This window comes from Primulina huaijiensis, chromosome 6, assembly GCF_012295235.1.
Source record: "Primulina huaijiensis isolate GDHJ02 chromosome 6, ASM1229523v2, whole genome shotgun sequence".
Taxonomy (NCBI): Eukaryota; Viridiplantae; Streptophyta; class Magnoliopsida; order Lamiales; family Gesneriaceae; genus Primulina; species Primulina huaijiensis.
In genome coordinates, this window is record NC_133311.1 from 12,212,133 (window position 1) to 12,232,705 (window position 20,573).

General features: G+C 32.6%; 2 protein-coding genes and 1 long non-coding RNA gene across 5 annotated transcripts; 2 read left to right on the forward strand and 1 right to left on the reverse strand.

Annotated features, from left to right (window-relative positions):
• Positions 1–2,427, forward strand: LOC140979092 (uncharacterized). The gene has a single exon (XM_073444441.1). The coding sequence runs from the start codon at positions 1–3 to the stop codon at positions 2,425–2,427; it is 2,427 nt and encodes an 808-aa protein (XP_073300542.1).
• A 9,962-nt stretch (positions 2,428–12,389) lies between these two features.
• On the forward strand, positions 12,390–15,111 carry LOC140979689 (ylmG homolog protein 1-2, chloroplastic-like). 3 transcript variants are annotated; one of them, XM_073445204.1, is made up of 2 exons: positions 12,390–13,156; positions 14,803–15,111. In XM_073445204.1, the coding sequence occupies exon 1, from the start codon at positions 12,480–12,482 to the stop codon at positions 13,122–13,124; it is 645 nt and encodes a 214-aa protein (XP_073301305.1). In that variant the 5' UTR covers positions 12,390–12,479; the 3' UTR covers positions 13,125–13,156; positions 14,803–15,111. The 3 variants fall into 3 exon arrangements, with proteins under 3 accessions (XP_073301305.1, XP_073301304.1, XP_073301303.1); XM_073445203.1 differs by having other exon boundaries at positions 14,828–15,110; XM_073445202.1 differs by lacking the exon at positions 14,803–15,111 and adding an exon at positions 14,051–14,248.
• A 206-nt stretch (positions 15,112–15,317) lies between these two features.
• Positions 15,318–17,076, reverse strand: LOC140978804 (uncharacterized). Its single transcript, XR_012175626.1, has 4 exons — positions 16,961–17,076; positions 16,722–16,870; positions 16,422–16,660; positions 15,318–15,608 (listed from the first exon to the last, which is right to left on the reverse strand). It is a non-coding gene; the product is annotated as an uncharacterized lncRNA (long non-coding RNA).
• Positions 17,077–20,573: the final 3,497 nt, after the last annotated feature.

The window sequence follows — 20,573 nt, forward strand, 5'->3', positions numbered from 1 at the left end:
ATGTCAAAAAGAAGCATTACTAATTATTTCATCCAAAAGAACAACGAGCAGTTATCAAAAACTTCAAATGATCCTCTTCCGTCAAGTTCAAGATCTACATTGAAAACCAAAAAACTCAAACCTGACAATGAAATTGCTCTCGATCCATTAGAAGGAAATAATCCATATTATGAACGTGATCCTGGGAAACGAATTAGAATATTGGAATATCCATGTGATAAACAAGATGATGTTCGAAGAGAATATGTTGGTATGGGACCATATCAACCTATATATGAATATCCACTTGTTGATTTTAAGCATAAAAAACGTAGTTTTCAGTCTTCTTGGTTCGTAAAATTTCCATGGCTTGAGTTTTCTAAAATAAAAGAAAGTGCATTTTGTTTCTCATGTTATCTTTTTGAAGTTCCTTCATCGTATCAGAAGAAATTTACGATTGAAGGATTTAAGAATTGGAAAAGAGTGAATTGCAAAACATGTCCACTGAAAAGATATGAAGGAGATTGCAATTCATTACATAGTACTGCTATGCAAAAATTGGAGGGATTGAAAAATGTATCTCAACATATCGATAGAAAGATGAATAAACAATCTGAGAATATTGTAAAGCAAAACAGATTGCTTATAAAGACATCGATTAGAGCTGTAAGATGGCTAGCATTACAAGGGTGTGCATTTAGAGGACATGATGAGTCTGTAGATTCTCATAATCGTGGAAATTTTCTTGAAATTGTCAAATTTCAAGGAGAATTGTCTAAAGAAATTGGTGATATTATCTTAGATAAAGCATCTAAAAATGCCAAGTATACATCACCATCAATTCAACAGGAGATTCTAAAAATTATTGCCGATCTTGTGCGAAGTAAAATCCGTGATGAAGTTGGGAATGCTAAATTCTGTATTCTTGTTGATGAAGCAGTTGATGAATCTCATAGATCACAAATGGCTATTGTTTTGCGATACATAGATTGTGATGGGTTTGTTAGGGAGAGATTTTCTGAAGTTGTTGGTGTTGATAATACTAATTCTTTGACTTTGAAAACACATATATGTAGTATCTTTACACAACACAAGCTTTTGATTGAAAATATGCGAGGTCAAGGATACGATGGTGCTAGCAACATGCGGGGAGAATGGAATGGATTACAAGCATTATTTCTCAAAGATTGTCCATTTGCATATTATGTTCATTGTTTTGCTCACCGGTTGCAACTTACATTAGTTGCAGCAGCTAAAGAGGTATCAGATGTATGGCTATTTTTTTCCAAATTGAGTTCAATTGTCAATTTTGTGGGTTCTTCTTCAAAGAGACACTCTCAATTGAAATCAATTCGAGAAGATGAAATCATTGATTTGAGAGAATCTGGAGAACTTGGGACTGGTACTGGAGTTAATCAAGCTAGTACTTTTCAACGACCTGCCTCTACTCGATGGAGTTCACATTACGCTTCTGTTAGTCGAGTTATTGAATTGTTTGGTTCAGTTTGTACACTTCTAGAAGATTTCATGGGGGGAAAGTCTGCCTTTAGTATACGTGCAGAGGCTAAAGGTTTGCTTAAAGAGATGATGAAATTTGATTTTGTATTTATCTTGTTGTTGATGCATAGAGTTTTGGAAGCATCTGATATGTTATGTCAGGCTTTGCAAAGAAAAAATCAGGACATTCTGAATGCAATGAGTTTAGTCATGACTACAAAATTGCTTTTCCAGAAAATGCGAGATGATGAATGGGAAGATTTTCTATGGAGTGTGAATAATTTTTGTGATAATCATGACATTGTAGTGCCTGATTTGACAGCTCGTTATGTTGAAGGTACTAAACGTTCTTGTCAACAGAAAAATCATTTTACAGTGGAAGAATACTATCATTTTCATGTATTCAATGTTTTGATTGACAAACAGCTGATGGAGTTGAATACACGATTGACTGAGCAATCAATAGAGCTTCTCAATCTCTGTGAAGCCTTGAATCCCAGTGATGGCTTCAAATCATTTTCTGAAAGTGTTATTTATTCTTTAATTGATAAATTTTATCCCAACGATTTTTCCAAAGATGACATGAAACATTTGAAGACTCAATTGGATCATTACAAGCTTGATGTATTTGACGATGCGAGGTTTAAAAATGTTGATTCTCTTCCTAAATTATGCCGACTACTAGTTGAAATGAAGAAGTCGAGGATTTATTTCATTGTTGATAGATTGATTCGTTTGGTCTTGACTCTTCCAGTTTCCACTGCTACAACTGAGCGAGCATTTTCAGGGATGAAACTTCTCAAGACACCACTTCGCAACAAAATGGAGCACGGATATTTAAACAATGCAATGGTTTTGTATATTGAGAGAGAGATTGCTCATGACATTGATATAGATTACATAATTGATAGATTTGATCTTTTGAAAAATCGAAGGTTGCGACTAAAGTAGTGTTTATTTAAGTTACCCTCTTTTGGCGTGAGTTGTATTTTTTTTGGTTATGCTTACTCTATCATATGATTAATGTTTGAACTTTTAGAAATTATTTATTCAGATTTGATTATTATGTTGTTTAAATCGTGGTTTACACTTAATCTTTATGTCATACGGAAAATGTTGTACTGATTTCTAGAATCTTTTTTTTTATTTTCTAGCCCATCATATTTTGAAATTCTGGCTACGCCCCTGGGCACACTTATTTCTTATCAGCTTACAAGGAAGCAATCAGCCCAGTAGAGGGAACATTTCAAAGTTATATCAGCTTAGTTTAGAAGATTATTTCTCTCAGTGTGTGAGAACACTTTCTTACGGTGTTCATTGTTCAGTTCTTACACACTCACACACCACCACCACTCAAATATCGTCTTGCACAAAGACGTAAAACTTCTGTATGTAGTCTTTGACACACAGACGTTAAACAAGTGTTGGCTAGAAGGTACTGCCTTCAGTTTAGTCTAGGAGTTCAGTTAGATAGTTGGGTAAGTCCTAAGTTAAATAGGTTTGTACAAATCAATTGTATAGATCAAAGTCTTCTAGTGGATCCTACCCGAGGTGGTAGAAGGGATGACGTAGGAGCAGTTTAAGTCTCCAAACATCCATAAACATATCTTGTGTTATTTCTGTTTAGTTGCTTGTTTTTGTTCTTAACTGTTTTGATCAGTTCAGCTGATATCAGTTCAGTTCTGTCCATAACTGAACTGATATAAGCTCTAACTGATTTCCCGTATTTCAGTTATTCAGTTGCACATGATATAAAATCTATCAGTTTTCTTAATGAATGATTACTTCAAGTATTTTCCGCTTGGTTAATACCAAACTTGATTTAATTCATCGGTGTAAATATTCTTAGAACACGAGCTATTGCAGCTCATTGATTTATTGTGTTGAAAGTATTTCAAAGGTGCCGAGCACACGATCCATTAATTGATATCAGAGCTAGCTGTTCTAAGAAGAACATTTGAAAACTGATTTTAAAAATATATTTTAAAATGTTATTTAAAATTACTTTGCTTTAAAATAGTTTCAAGAGCTATTTGAAAGTACTTTATATTATTTTCAAAACTATTTGAAAATTTTTATCTAACGCTCATTGCGAAGGGTTGAGAGGTTTGGCTCTACAACTAACATTGTAGCCACTTCATTAGAATATGAGCTTTGGGGTTTTAATCAGCATGTAGGGATAAGAGTCTTACTTGTTGGCTGTTCGGCAAAACTGATCGGAAGATAGGGTTTCAGCTGCAAAGCCTACCAAGTCACCTGTTCAACAGACGAAACCCAGATATGTTGAGCTGTTGGATGATTAAAGTGGAGCATCTTGTCCAAATCAGCTAGCTGTTCTACCGGCGAAAAGACTCAAGGTCGTTGCAATATTTCAAGAGCTCAAGGCAACCAGTTGTTGGTTTATCCAGTTATGTCATAAATAAACTAACTGATATTTGATGTTTTTTAAAATATGCTATTGTAGTAGCAATTTCCCTTATAATTGGTGATGTACTTATAATTGGTGATGTACTTAAATGTGTAATACAAGGGAGATCTATTTGATTAAATAAACATCATATTTATCCAGTTCTGTTTCTATGTGAATGAACTGATATTTCCAATATTTCTTGCCTGAACTGCTTGAATGATTAAAACCTCTGAATGTCTGCGTAGATAATTATTTTTCAAAGAGGAGTTTTTAATTCAGTTGTTGAAGGAGAGTTTTCTTACCCTCGAACTGAAATTGTTTTTAAAACTCGTTTTTTATTCAGTTGTTGAGGGGAAGTTTTTTTTAATTATTTTTAAATGTGTTATCCCTCAAATTGTAATTTTACTTTCCCTCTAATTGTTCAAATTTTGTGATCGTCAAAAAGGGGGAGATTGTTGGAATATTTCATGTTCACAATCTTGATTTTGATGATAACAAAACTTGTTATTTTGTTTCTAATAATTTAACTAAATGCGCAGGAAGCTGAAACTGATTAGGCTTTAAATTATAACTTATCAAGCCTAAATTGAAGCTTTCGAAGAACAAACTGAAAGTGCTAATTGATTACTCGAACTGAACCAGACCAACTGAAGTATCAAATATCAGTTCAATTGATTGATCAGTTGATAAGTGATTCAGCAGAAGACTTTCAGAAGTCCGGTCAGCTGATGAGGAGCTCAACTGATGAACAACCCAACTGACCAGTTCAACTGAATCATTGAAATCAGTTCAGCTGACGAGCCAACTGATTTCATCAATCTAGTTCAAGAACAGTTTAACTGACCAGTTCAGAGCATCAGTTAAGAATCAATCAGTTTGCATAACACGACAAGCTTATCTTATGGAATCCAGTTGTGCGTACTGAGTAAAGCATATGTACTATGAATAGTATAATAATTGACGTTGGAGCAAAGATTAAAGTCGAGAGGTTCCTGAATGCTTGTCAGTAAAGTCGAGACACAAGTATCAAGGAACACATTCAAGCTGCAACGATCATATTTGATGAGTCTTGGTGTACGGCCACATTTCTTTTATAAATACAGATCAAGACCATTAACAAGAAGATAGTGAATATAGAGAAGTGTGTGAAGATACAAGGACACGCTTATTGCTTATCTGCTTACAAGGAAGCAATCAGCCCAATAGAGGGAACACGTCAAAGTTATATCAGCTTAGTTTAGAAGCTTATTTCTCTCAGTGTGTGAGAACACTTTTTTACAGTGTTCACTGTTCAGTTCTCACACACTCACACACCACCACCACTCAAATATCGTCTTGCACAAAGATATAAAACTTGTGTATGTAGTCTTTGACACACAGACGTTAAACAAGTGTTGGCTGGAAGGTGCTGTCTTCAGTCTAGTAAAGGAGTTCAGTTAGACAGTTGGGTAAGTTCTAAGCTGAGTGAGTTTGTACAAATCAATTGTATAGGTCAAAGTCTTGTAGTGGATCCTACCCGAGGTGTTATAAAGGGTAACATAGGAGCAGTTGAAGTCTACGAACATCCATAAACATATCTTGTGTTATTTCTGTTTAACTGCTTGTTTTTGTTCTTAACTGTTTTGATCAGTTCAGCTGATATCAGTTCTGTTCTGTCCATAACTGAATTGATATAAGCTCTAACTGATTTTCCGTATTTCAGTTACACTTGCACGGGATATAAAATCTATCATTTTTCTTAACGAATAATTACTTAAAGTATTTTCCGCTTGGTTTAATATCAAACTTGATTTAATTCATCGGTGTAAACATTCTTAGAACACGAGCTATTGCAGCTCATTGATTTATCGTGTTGAAAGTACTTCAAAGGTGCCGAGCACACTATACATCATATATATATATATATACATAGGCACACACACACACACACATACATTTAAGAATAATTATATGGAATAATCATATAAAAACTTTCTAAATGATATTAATTCAAGGGTAAATTTGTGAAAAATACCTCTATCAATGTTTAAATTAAGATTCAGTACCTAACCATAATTTTTTAAGAATCAGTACCTGAAGATGTAATAATTTTAGTGTTAACTCCCTACAAACCAAATTTACATTTTTATCTTTTTATTATTTAAATTAATATATTATTTTATACACCAAAATTACACGTGTTTTCTCTATCTAAAATATAGTTTTAAAAAAATATTATTTCTCAATTATCATGGAATAAGAGTAAATACTTATTTTGACATACAAAACATCTATTATGTGGTTTCAGATATTTGATTTCGTCATTTGAATACTCCAAATATATAAGAAAATACTATATTTTCGAGTAATCACCACAAATTCAGTAATTGCTAGCCTTTTCATTAAAAATGCATTAGGATGATTTATTCATGTCATTTTATTTTTTAAAAAACATAGTTTATCACTAATCATGAACTAAGATAAGTACTTATTTTGACCTACAGCGTACATATTTTGGAGTTCCAGATTATTGATTTCGCTTTTTGAATACTCCAAATATAATGCCCGGTTATTCGTACAAATGATAATAATGCGTTTATGTCGTTTATTATGTAGTTATTTAGCTCATTAGATTTCACGTGATGATTGAGGTATCAATATTGAGATTGAACATGATTTTTATATTGTCTATGGTGTATTGAGAATCAATATGTGTCAAAATAATGATAGTAAGATGTGTAGATGAAGTAGTGTAATGAAAGTTGGTATGAGACTGCAGGAAATGAGATGAAAATATGGTAGTTCTTACGGGTTTTAGTAGAATGATTTGAATATTGATCCAAATTATGTGAGGCCATAACCATTAGAAAGCTAAGATATAATGCTACAACTTTCATGTTTTGGGTTTTGTCCAAATCATTGTGGAAGACAAGTCAAAAGTGCCCCGAAGTGTGTCATGTTTATCGTCATTCCTTCACTAACACATGTTGGGAGAATGGGCATAACTTTTTCTCAGACCTCCAAATGACCTGAAACCAATTGGAGATTCAGGCCAAGACATAGGGCTACAACTTTCATGTTTACAACTTTTTCAGATTATGAACGTAAGATACGTTTCTGGAGCGATCTTTGATGAAGTAGTGCGCAGAGGCAGAACAGGTGGCGCTCGAGCGGTAGAAAATGACCGCCCGAGCGCTGGTGCATTTCAAGCCTAGTATTTTTAAATAATATTCCGCGCCCAGGCGATAGAAAATGACCGCCCGGGCGCCGTCTTGCATGAGAAAAGATAAGTATCGATTTTCTAAGCCATTTTATCAGTTCTTTCCTTTCCCTTCACAGCAAGACACGAAAGAAAAACGAAGAAATCTTCCTCCAAAGTTCCTTCTTCATTCCTTTCATCATTTTGAGGTTAAAACTTAGTGCTCCATCCCAAGAGCTTCCTAAAGGTGTAAGTTTTCATCTCTTTTGGATTCTATACATGTAGAGGACAATAAATGAGTGATTTTCACCTAGTATATACATAGTGATTGGTTTATTGATGTATTTGACAGCATAGGAACGATAAACATCGTCTCAAACCAGTGTTCTTATGCTTGGACTGTAAGTTGGCATGTACTTGAAGTAATACATGAGTAATATTATGATTTCAAATACTTCCCATTGATTATTGCTATATGTATATTGTTAGTATCTTATTGATGAAAATATAGCACCATATTCCATTGTTATGTATTACATTTGTAAGAAACTCATGAATATTGATGATGGGTGCTATGTTATGAACATGAACATGAATATGAAAGGAAAAAAGACTGAGTTTTACATGATATAGAGCTTGTTGATATCATGGGTGGTTTTAAGTCCACCAAACCTATTGGCCAATATATGTTCATGGGGCGTGGGGTTTCCAAAGGTTGCTCCCTGATGTCCAACACAGTAGTAGCTATATAATAAAGCAAGCACGGTAGTACAGGTCAACTAATGCGGCTCAAGTACAAAAATGAACATTAATATATGCTATGATATGAAATGGTTTAAAGATTCATTGTTGTCACGACTTGATATGTATGTTCCTTCGACGTATGTTGATACTTACAAGTTCCAACTTATTGAGTGTTATAAACTCACGTAGCTCATGTATTACAGGATCAGGTAGTGAAGAAACATAGGATGCCGGTTCGCCAATGAATGCTTGTGACGTGCCTCACCTCACCTCGACAAGAACCGTGACTTATTATTGTATAGCTTCTGCATATGTATTGTACTAAAATATGTTAGGGTTTGAACAAGTTTTATGATGTTTATGATGATACAAAGTATGCTTGTATATAAGAATATGTATTTGTATAACAATATGGTGCATGGTTGTGTATGAAAATATAGTGGATGTTGTTGTATATATGACATTGCATGAGTTTTTGGATTAAACAAAATGTAGGGACACCATGTCAAAAATTTTATAACCCGTCAAATTGATGCCCTTTGTTTGATTTGCTTCATACTATAGTTATATCATTCAAACTCTATTTTGATTATAGTAATTATGCTAAGCATAGAGTAAGGGCGTGATACCAAATATGTAAGAAAATACTGGATCTTCGAGCGATCACCATAAATTTAGTAATTTTTGATTTTTCATTGAAAATACATTAAAATGACTTAATTGTGTCTTCTAATTTTGAAAAAACGCAGTTTCTCACTCATCATGGAATTAGAAAAAGTACTTATTTTGGGGTTCCAAATATTTGATTTGACTATTTGAATACTTCAAATGTATAAGAAAATACTTCAGTTTCAAATAATATTAAGTAACTTTTGATGGTGTCATTTGTGAAGTTAAAGTGTGATACTTAAATTGGTAAAAAGAGTATCTAATTAGAGTATACAAATACATTATTTTACTCTCTAAATACTCATATCCAACTAGTTGGGGATGTCAAAATATAGTTTGAAGTTAATATTGAGTGGCACTGATGATGACATTCTGGAAGTAAAAATGTGATACCTAAATTAATACAAATAAAACATAATTCGAGTCCACAAATACTTGATTTTACCCATTAAATACTCAAATTCAATTATTTGAGGATGTCAAAATATATATTTGAAGTTAATATTGAGTGACATTTGATGATGAGATTTGTGAATTAGAAATATGATACATAAATTGGTACAAATAGTACATAATTCGATCTCACATATACTTGATTTTACCCTTTAAGACTCAATTTTGATTATTTTGGGATATACAAAAATATAATTTGAAGTAATATTGAGTGACTTTTGATGTGTCATTTGTGAAGCTAAAATGTGATACCTAAATTGATATAAAAAATATCTAATTCGAGTCTATAAATACTTGATTTTACTCCCTAAATACTAAAATTCAATTAATTTTTTTTATGTCAAAATATATAGTTTGAAGATAATATTGAGTGGCATTGTATGATGACATTCGTGAAGTAAAAATGTGATACCTAAATTAATACAAATAATACATAACTCGAGTTTAGAAATACTTGATTTTACCCCTTAAAGACTCAAATTTGATTATTTGATGATGTCAAAAAATATAGTTTGAAGTTAATATTTTCTATGACGTCATTCGTGAAGTAAAAATGTGATACCTGAATTGGTACAAGAACACCTTAATTCTAGTTACAAATAGTTGATTTTATCCCCTAAGTACTCATATCCGATTACTTGGGAATGTTAAAATAAATAATTTGAATTTAACATTTAGTGACATTTGATAATGACATCCGTGAAGTAAAAATGTGATACCTAATTTAATAATAATAGTACCTAATTCGACTCTATGAATATTATCGAGTGGCATTCGCTAATGACACCTACAAAAGTTATTAACTTCAAACTATATTCTTTTAACATTTGTGAACTAAAAATGTGATACCTAAAAATGTGACATATTACTTATTTGATAATGACATCCGTGAATTATAAATGTGATACCTAAAAATGTGACATTAAAAATGTTTAATTTGACATCACCGAATAATCGGATATGAGTATTTATGGGGTAAAATCAACTATTTGTACATCAAATTAGGTTTTATTTGTACCAATTTATGTATCATATTTTTACTTAACGAATGTGTTGGGTACAATAATTGTCCTTTCTTGATAGAGCGATCGAACTGTGGTGGTTGAGCTACTGTGCGGTTTAAACGATTTGAGTTGCACCATTACCACTAGCTATAGTTTTTGGTAAAGCGGCAAGCGCTCGGTCTTACAATTGGTATCAGAGCCAAGGTCACGGGTTCGATTCTCATTGATCGCAAGGAGTGCAATTATTGGGAGGGAGATTGTTGGGTGCAATAATTGTCTTTGCTTGGTAGAGCGATGGAACCGTGGTGGTTGAGCTGCTGAGCGGTTTAAAATATTTGAGTTGCACCATTACCAAAAGCTATAGCTATAGCTTTTGGTAAAGCGGCAAACGCTCGGTCCTACAGAATGACACCTTAGAAAATATTAACTTCAAACTATATTTTTTGACAACATCAAATAATCAAATTTGAGTTTAAAAGGGTAAAATCAAGTATCTCTTGACTCGAATTAAGTATTATTTGTATTAATTTAAGTATCACATTTTTATTTCACGAATATCATCATCAAAGGGCACTTAATAATACCTTCAGACTGTATATTTTGACATTAAAAAATTAATTGATTTTTTGTATTTAGAGAGTAAAATCAAGTATCGGTAGATTCAAATTAGATACTATTTGTACCAATTTAGGTATCAAATTTTAACTTCACAAATGACAAATCAAAAATCACTGAATATTATTTGAAACTATATTTTCTTATATATCAAAATAGTCAAAATTGAGTCTTATAAGAGTAAAATCAAGTATACGTGAGATCGAATTAGTTACTATTTGTACCAATTTAGATACCACGTTTTTAATTCACTAATCTCGTCATCAAAGACAACTCAATATTAACTTCAAATTATATATTTTTACATCTATAATTTGAGTTTTTAAAAGATAAAATCAAGTATTTGTGGACTCGAATTATGTCTTATTTGTATTAATTTAGGTATCACATTTTTATTTAATGAATGTCATCATCAGTGCCACTCAATATTGACTTCAAACTATATTTTGACATCCCCAAATAATTCGATATGAGTATTTAGGGAGTAAAATAATGTATTTGTAGACTCTAATTAGATATTCTTTCTACTAATTTAGGTATGACATTTTAACTTCACAAATGACACCATCAAAAGTCACTTAATATTACTTGAAACTCAAGTATTTTTATTACATATTTGAAGTATTCAAATAGCTAAATCAAATATTTGAAACCTCAAAATAGGTATTTTATCGGTCAAAATAAACGCCTTTTCTAATTTCATTATGAGTGAGAAACTGTGGTTTTTCAAAAATTAGATGACATGAACAAGTAATCTTAGTACATTTTCAATGAAAAGACTAACAATTATTAAATTTATGGTGATTGCTCGAAGATCCAATATTTTCTTACAAATTTGGAGCATTTAAAGAGCCAAATCAAGCATTTGAAACATCAAAATAAATACTTTGTAGGTCAAAATAAATACTTAATCTTATTTTATGATAAGTGATTAATTATGTTTTTTTTAAAAATAAAATAAAATGACATTAATAAATCATCCTTATTCATTTTTCATGAAAAGATCAACAATGACTGAATTTATGGTGATTATTCGAAAATGTAGTATTTTCTTATACATTTCGAGTATTCAAAGAGCGAAATCAAATATCTGAAACCCTATAATAGATAATTTATATGTCAAAATAAGTATTTACTCTTATTCCATGATAATTGAGAAACAATATTTTAAAAAAAATTATATTTTAGATGGAGAAGAACGTGTAATTTTTGTAGACAAAATAATATATTTATTTAAATAATAAAAGAACAAAAAATATAAATTTGGGTTTATAGGGAGTTAAAACTAAAATTATAATATTATCAGTTACTGATTCTTAAAAAATTGTGGTTAGATATCGAATCTTAATTCAAACATTGACAGAAGTATTTTTTACAAATTTATCGTTAATTAAATATATTTTAATGTTTTTTTATATTTGATATAACTAGTATATTTTTCATATAAAAATTCCATTTGCAAATATATGTAAAAAAAATTTAAATAAAGATGTTATAAAGGCATGAAAAATTCTATAGAAGTTAATAAAAATCAATAACTTTATTAAAATATGTTATTTTAAAAACATAAGTAAATCTCTATATGAATACATCCGTGAAGTCTTATGTGAGATGAACTTATTATTTATATTCGTGAGAGGGGTAGATCCTATCTATATTTGAAGTGAAAATTAACATTTTTAGAGTACTTTTTTGTGAGATGATTTTGTAAATATATGTTCGTAGTATATGTCAAACTGATTCATATCTCGATGAAAAATAATATTTTTATATGTTAGATATGATGAAAGAATCTTCTAGCATTCAAAGAAATAAATCTTTAAACCAAAGTACCAACTACCAAACACCTCCTTTCACACAAATACCATCGAATCAATCGAAAGGTTATCGAGATATTATCATTTGACAATCTAAACCCACAGAAACAAGCATGGCTTCTTCTCTCGTAGCTTCTCAAACCCTCCTCACCTCCGTCAATCACCGCCTTCCCTTCTTCTCAAAACCTAAACCCCTATGCTTTTCTCCGCTTCAAATCCCATCAAAATCAAGAATTTACGCTTCAATTTCCCGAATTCAAGAAATTCCATTAATTAAGCCTCGCCAAAATGCGATTCCCGCCCAAGATTTACTCTCCGGGTCGACCCGTACGGTCACAACCCTCCTGGCAATCACGCTTGCAGCCTCCAAGTTGTTGTCCCGTGGAATTTTGAACTTAGGCCTACAGTTGAAGGAACCGATGCTCTCCGCCGCCGGACCCGCTTTTTTTGCTGCGATGAAGAACGTGCCGACAGGGTCTTTGAACACGCCCTTCACGGTGGTGGCGGCGGGGATGGCGAAATGGCTGGATATATACAGTGGGGTTTTGATGGTTAGGGTTTTGTTGAGTTGGTTTCCCAATATACCGTGGGATAGGCAGCCGCTATCCGCTATTCGGGACTTGTGTGATCCGTATTTGAATCTCTTTAGGAATATTATTCCCCCAGTTTTCAACACGCTGGATGTTAGTCCGCTTTTGGCTTTTGCGGTTTTGGGGGCATTGGGTTCGATTTTGAACAGCAGCAGGCAAGCTTCCTGAGGCAATTGATTGAGTTGAACGGCATTAGTTGGGTAAGGATTGGTAGACTAGTGGAGCCAAGTTATTTTTTTTAAATTTTGATAAAGCATTATCTTACCGATGAGTTGTATTCACTGAATTATGCCACTTTTATTTACATAATTTTGGGTGTTCATTTGTCAATTTTGAGACATTATTAACGTATTGTTATGAGTTCTTGGTTCTCTGATTTGGTAACCCTGCTAGATGGTTCTTGAGTCGTGACAGAATCTTTTGAGTTCAGAGTAGGAGCATATAATCGGCAACCATTGTTTATTAGAAGCAAAGCTTAAAAGTTTAAACAAATACTATGAATGATCATGATAACTAAGTGTATCATCGGCATCCTCTTGACTTCTATAACATAGGATTAGAGTTATTTACCGATTGTCCAAAAGACTAGGCTTCCAGTCCTAGATGCTTGTGGAGTGGATATGACATGTATGTTCACCCACTGTGTAGCCGAAATTACTCACTATTACCTGTCTTTGCTCGCCTGTCAGTATTTGATGCTTGCATACTGGTTGAGACTATAATATTAATATGCAACACATTATCAACACCAGCTCAACATAAGCCCTTTCAAGTTTCTCCTCTTGTTTGGTCGATTGTCGATTATAGTACCAATATTTGGCTATAAGCATTGGAGCGACGCCTGAGTTCAAAATATAGCCTTCTGGGTGGGTTAGGCCATAAAGTTCTGTAGACACTCTGTGCTTGTCATGGAGGAATGTGAGATACTGACATAATTCATCTGCTTTGATGCATAAATCCAGTTTGTGGCAAAAATAGTCAAAGCTAATTGGTGCTCAGTTAATTGCCATTCCTTTTAGTCTGTAGTACAACTGAATTGATCGTGTTGCTGTTAATTTTATTTGAAGTTCTTTCTTGTCTTCATATGTGGACAGTCAGAATATGTGTTCATATAATCCGATCAGTGCGGTCTCAAGCTAGACGTTCACAAGAATCTGAACACTGTTAGGGGGTATATGGGGCTATTACTATGTTCTGTTGCTTGCATTCGAGAATTTGCGATCTAAGCGTTGTAGAGATTCAGACTCTAGTTCCTGTTTGTATTAGATTTCTTATACTTGCTGTGTTAACTTTCATTTCAATATGGCCTCAACCATTCAGACTCTAGTTCCTGTTTGTATTAGATTTTTTATACTTGCTGTGTTAACTTTCATTTCAATATGGCCTCAACCATACTTTCTAGAAAAAACTTTGAATTTAGTGAATTTCTTGCCCTGTGCCCGTTTAATATTACAGGAGAACCTAGGGATTCAATTGTTTAACAATGAGAGATATTACCATTTCAAAGTGTGTTTCGATTCTTCATATAACTAAGTTCCATGTTTATCCTAGAATTCGGTAGCGCGGGACTCTAATTGTGCTAGCACCTGAGCATTATTTACTGAAGGTGAATACTTTTGATTTTTCATTTTCCCTTTCCATTTCACACAAAACTCTTATTAAATTCCTGATCATTAGTCTCAAGGTGCATTCTTGAAGCACCTTCGATTTCACTGCTGTTTCTATTGTTTTCGTCTTTAGCCAGAGCAGATCCGGCAGGGAAATCGCTACTTTGCTCGAAAAAGACTCAACTTTTATGCATATTTTTTGTAAAAATCCTTGTTTCTCTCCTTTCAAATATATTTAGGCCGCTTATTCTCGGTATGTTTCAGCCGCTCTCGATTTTATTGATCCATGCTGTGAACAAGAGCAAATAATATTAAGCGGTTGTCTTTGGAGATGGCAAACCGCAGATTCTATGCTGAAACTTTTACATTGTTCAAGTCTCCATTTTACGTCAAGAAAAGATGAATTAAGTGGATTCAACATATTGGTAGAGATGGATTCACGACAGATGGGAGAGAACAACTAAAGAATTGATGATGTGTATTCAATTGGTCCCTGGCCATCATCTCCTCATCTAAATTGTCTGCTCCCTACTGAGCGTGTTTGGATTGACGTATTCGAATATAAATCTAACTGAGAGTGTTCCTTTCTAATTCAAGTTTCAAATCCATCATCGATTCAAATCATTCCATACAAATCAATACTCACATCCAAACACAACATAAAAAGCATCACGCTATGAACGACAGAACAAGTGGAAGGAAGTGAGGATTAGATAATGTTCCCTTGTTTTTGGAGACTTTTCAAGATCTGTAGATTAAACTCTCAAGATCTGATCTTAGATGCAAATCTATCGTTACAATTGCTGGTTCCCATCACGTATATATATACATGAAATATGAGATTGAAACACTATTCGAAATGTGAGAAGTGAGTCGATACAATTATTATTTCATGTATACATACATAGAATAAGATATAGAAACATCATTTAGATGTGAGAACTAGATCGATTCAGAAGATGAGAGTACGCGAGGTTAACCGAGCTTAGGAGGAGCATTTGGGATGGATGCAGCTTGAAAAGATACCCCAAACCTTCTCTGCAGTCTGCACAAATTAACAAAGTAAGAGACAGAGAGATGAGTAAAACGTACTAATAACCATGATGACACCGATTCAGTTTCCATCTGATAAAATGGTCAGATTTAGGTGATGACATACCAAAACCACCCAGAATGAACTTCTAGGAGAGTTTTAAGAAACGACCACACTCACATTTTCTTTTTTGATTTACAACTTTCTTTAATCTTTTTTTAGGTCCGGTGATCTTCCATTAGCAAAAACGCATAGTATCACGTGTAGAAAAATGCTTAGAAACTATAAAGACATGATGTTTCAATGCATGTAACAATGTTTCAAAAAAGAGAGTTGAAATCGGATTTTTTTACGAGGTTATTTACCACGTTCCCCAGCATTTCTCAATCTAAACGAGTTATCCAATCTAAAACTTCGATAAAATAAGAAAAGGGTTTGTTTATTCCATAGCCAGATGAACACACAATGACTAGTTAACACCGTTATATGCATAAAACTGTAAGCAAGTCCTATATATCAATATATATTGTCGCATGTATCCGACTGTGGATGATAAATACAAGGACTCATGGTTTGGCTCGTGGAATGTTACGACGAATGATGTATAATATTATAATCCAAATTTAGAGATAACATAGATAACTCTAATCATTTGTAAAACTTAAGGATGAAACAAGCATGTCATGTAATGTTTTATCTTTCGGACCAAATGATTTCACATATTTTGAGTATAGCAAATATTAAACCAAAAAAATTTAGCAGATCCTAAATGGGACCTTAAAAATATAGCAGAGCCTATTTGGAAGTGTAAGTAGCAATATATACTCTTTTGGCGGTGTGTGCCCGGAGGAGTTCAGGAGAAATGGTGTACAAATCTTCATCAATAGCTTTAGTTTCTGATACAGAGATAACTGGCATCGCCATCGCTACCGGCATCCGCATCGGCCTTGAATTCACTTTCCTTTCACTATTTTTATTGTTGCTACTAACGGATTCACCAACCAGCCATTTATCAATCTTGACCACCCGAGGCTCAGCTGACATCATATTTATTTTACCTAAAACTAACCAATCACTCTTATTATTCAAAACACCTAACTGAGCACAACTTTATCAAGAAAATACCTCATTAGCAATATAAGGATCTCTGTGCTCGGATAAACCTTCCTGGCCTTGCTGTTTCGAAGCACCACGTGTAAGACGATATACTCGGTGACGTTAAAATCCCAGCTCCTGAAAGCCGGAAAACATCGCCTCCTCAAGTAAAAATCTTCCTATACGCAAGGAAAGGTTGTTCAAGTCAAGAGAACCAGGTAAATTGAGCACGTATATATTCATGTAAAAACGTCGAACTCAAAACTTACAAATTAGGAATCTGTAAAAGATATTGAAATTTATGGAAAGATTTATAGTATTATGATAATTGTGAAAGAATACGTGCTTGCAGCTTACATCCATCCAATGGTGAGTTCAAGAAAATATGTTAGGATCTTGGATTTTAATTTACTTGTGAAGTCTAAAATTTTTTAATAGTAGAATGGCTTTTTTTCCAGTATTTTTCTTCGGTTTCTTTTAACGGTGAGGAAGGGAAATCCATAGGGATAAGAAATTGTACTGTAGTCAGAGAAATAACAACAGAAAATTTGAAAATATATCCAATCCAAGATAGGATGATAACAACACGAGCACATTCTCGAGCGATATCTCGTTAAATTATATTTTCGGGGAAACAAATCACTAATTGAACTTCAGCTCGGCTTTAATAATTTTCAGAATGCAAGCCGTAAGTTCGAGTTACAATGAATATTGTTAGTATGGTCGATATCAATGTTTACCCAGAGCGCAACAAAAACTAACGGCTGCGGGTCTCTGATCAACCAAAAAACATCAAGGTACTAGAACCTGAGAATTATTATATTGAGGCCAAGTATTAAGAATGACAAACTTAAATATGTTTAATCGAAGGTTAAATGTAATTTTTCTAATGTTTAATATTTTTTTAAAGAATAAATAAATATGACAAATTTCAGATTAAATCTTTGAAAAACATAAAAATCTCAAAAAATTACCATTATTAGTAGCTCCACAAAATTATACTCCATGGTCAATACCAAGAAAGACTAAGCATTTCCGAACTGTTTGTTGGACTAATTCAATCGCATCTTCTTCCTCCAAAACAAACTCACTTTCATGAGGTTTATTTGGAAAGAAATGAAGGATACCAGAATTCTTTTGAAATATGAAAATGTTTAAAATCAATTTGAAAGTTTTAATATTTAATTTATTAAATAATATATTAAATTACCATAATTTTTTGTTGGCAGAGGTTTAAATTTTTGACATTAAAAAATTGTTTTGGCGTAGTATGGTTCTGACACTACAGCAAAACTCGCTTTCTGCAGCGCGCAAATCGATTTTTCGTTGCACGCATTATACGTTGTGTTAGTTGTCCCACATCGGTTGAATAAACAACCTGGGAGTTGCATATATGGACTTGGACAATCCTCCTCCCTTGAGCTAGCTTTTGGGGTCAAGTTCCAATCTTAACATGATATCAGAGCTCAGGTTCCACCGTTATATGTTGGACCGCCTATAGTTAGGCCACCCGTTCTGCCCATAGTTGAGTCATTTGTAAACTTCACGCTCCAAATGTTCAATTTGAAAGTTTTAATATTTATTTTATTAAATAATATATTAAATTACCATAATTTTTTGTTGGCACAGGTTTAAATTTTTGACATTAAAAAATTGTTTGGGCTGGTACAAACTAAATAATAATACAAATTTTTTTTTTTTTTTTTGGCAACTTTCATAACTTCTCTCAAATGCATTTTGAGCATAGATTCCTAACTGATGTTTGCAACATTATATGTAGGAATTGGATCTAGCTGCCAACCCCTCAAGACAAAGCAACTCATATCTGCCACGAAATTTCAACCCAGGAGAAAAAACGACACAAGTATCAACTTTTTTAGCTACAGATTAAAAAAATTTGGTTATAGAACCGGCGAAATAAAATACCATTTTACACTTCATATGTTAAAAAATACGGGTTTTGATTTAAAGTGACATTTGATTTTGTAATTTTTTATTTGCTGAAGAAATAAGATAAAAAGTTAAAATTTTAATTTTCAAATACCAAACTAAATGACTAACCAGTTTAAGTTTAAGTTTTAGTGGGGTGTATTTAATGTAGAGATTTAATGATTTTCAATGACTTTTTTTAAATGATATATTTATGTGGATTTGATAGATTTTTATTGACTATTATAGAATCTCACATATTTATAAACATAATTCCATGGACTTTTGTAGACTTTTTGCAAGATTTTGTTAGACATTTGCAAATTTTTTTTATTAATGGTGCAAATTTTGTACTTTTATGATATTTATTTAAATTTTTTGAACTAATAATTATTTAACATAAATAGCATCTCTTTACTTATTTAAAAAGTAAATAAGTTTAATATATGAAAAAAACACAATTCTATTTAACAAAATCAAAATTTCAATTCCCATGTCTATTCAACATGCATAAATAATTAATCAATAAAATTTTAATTTATAAGCATATATAAAAATTTAATCAATATAGATAAATAACTAATCAAAACATTATGAAATTTGATAAAGTTTAAGCAGTTTTTTATGAAAAAAATCTAAGGTTCGTTATTGTCAATATTATCAACGTCACTCCGCATGCGATTTGCTATAGTATCCCTCCATGCATTTGCATTTGCTCGTTGTTGTTCTTCAGTGCCAAATATTTGATCAAAGTTGTTATCCTCGTAAACTTGTTCAGCTGAAGGTTGTGGAACTTCATTCTCTGGTTCAACTGGAAATTAATCATATCGACACTCCTTTCGAAGAAAATTGTGCAATCCGGCACAAACTACTTCAGAGATTTTAAAAAATACCCGAACCCGAACCCGAAAAAATTGGGGATCCCATCCCCGTTTCAGTTTTTCCCCACGGGGCCCCAAACCCGTGGGAAAAGTTGTCATCCCTAACCTCTTCTATGTCCAAAATAAATTTGCTTAAAGCAGGGAACTAAAAGAAAACTTCATTTCCTACAATTTTATTAAATGAAGATTCATTTCCTTAAATTAATAATTGAAATACCACTATTCTATCTCAGAAAAGAAAAAATACCACCACTCTAAATTAATCTTTAGTGTTATGTATCATCATCCCCTCATTTTTTTAGAATTACATTTGCTAAGGTTCGAAGCTGTTAATAGAAAATTTGTATTTTAAGATTTTTCTTATTATCGTTTGAAAAGTAAAATCATGTACACTACTGATGATTATTACTTAAGTATAATAATATTCTCCAATTCAATTGATTATTATTAGAAGGTTATCAATAAATTAGATTCATACAGTGCCTAACTTCTTCAACTTTTTCCTCTTATTTTTTTAATTAAAAACAATAAAATTTAATATTACAAAATAGTGAGGCATGAGATAATAAATAATAATGAGATAGTAATAACAATATATGCCCTCGTCCTGTTTTCTATGATATTTTTAGAGCTCGATTTTTTAGCTTGTGGCCGCTAGAGAATTTTTTTTTATCTTGTTATTGTTTACTTAGGTTTTGATTTATACCTGTAGTGATAATCTCGAGGACATTCTGCAAAATGTATTAGGATGGAGTTTTGTTTCCTAGCTTGTTTATAGTGCCTTTTGTGAACTTTTCTGAAATTGAAAGTTCCCACCACATGAATGCACAAAATCGTGTTCTTTTTATATTACTTTCCGAAAAATCAACAAACATTGCCTTAATTCAATCATACCTCTGAAATTCGAGGAACCCCCCGATTTATCTTTAAAGAGGAGAAAAGCGTCGTCTTGGAATGAAGAAGAGAGATATATGAGTGAAAAAGATATTTTATTAGATTAAAAGTCTACCAAAATCTCTAGGGTGAGTAGAAGACAATTTTTGAGTTTCTATAGTTGTACCTAGAGTTTTTA

Excerpts from the sequence above, each read along its gene's own strand:
- LOC140979689 (XM_073445204.1), top strand. The coding sequence starts at position 12,480 with ATGGCTTCTTCTCTCGTAGCTTCTCAAACCCTCCTCACCTCCGTCAAT.
- LOC140979092 (XM_073444441.1), top strand. The coding sequence starts at position 1 with ATGTCAAAAAGAAGCATTACTAATTATTTCATCCAAAAGAACAACGAG.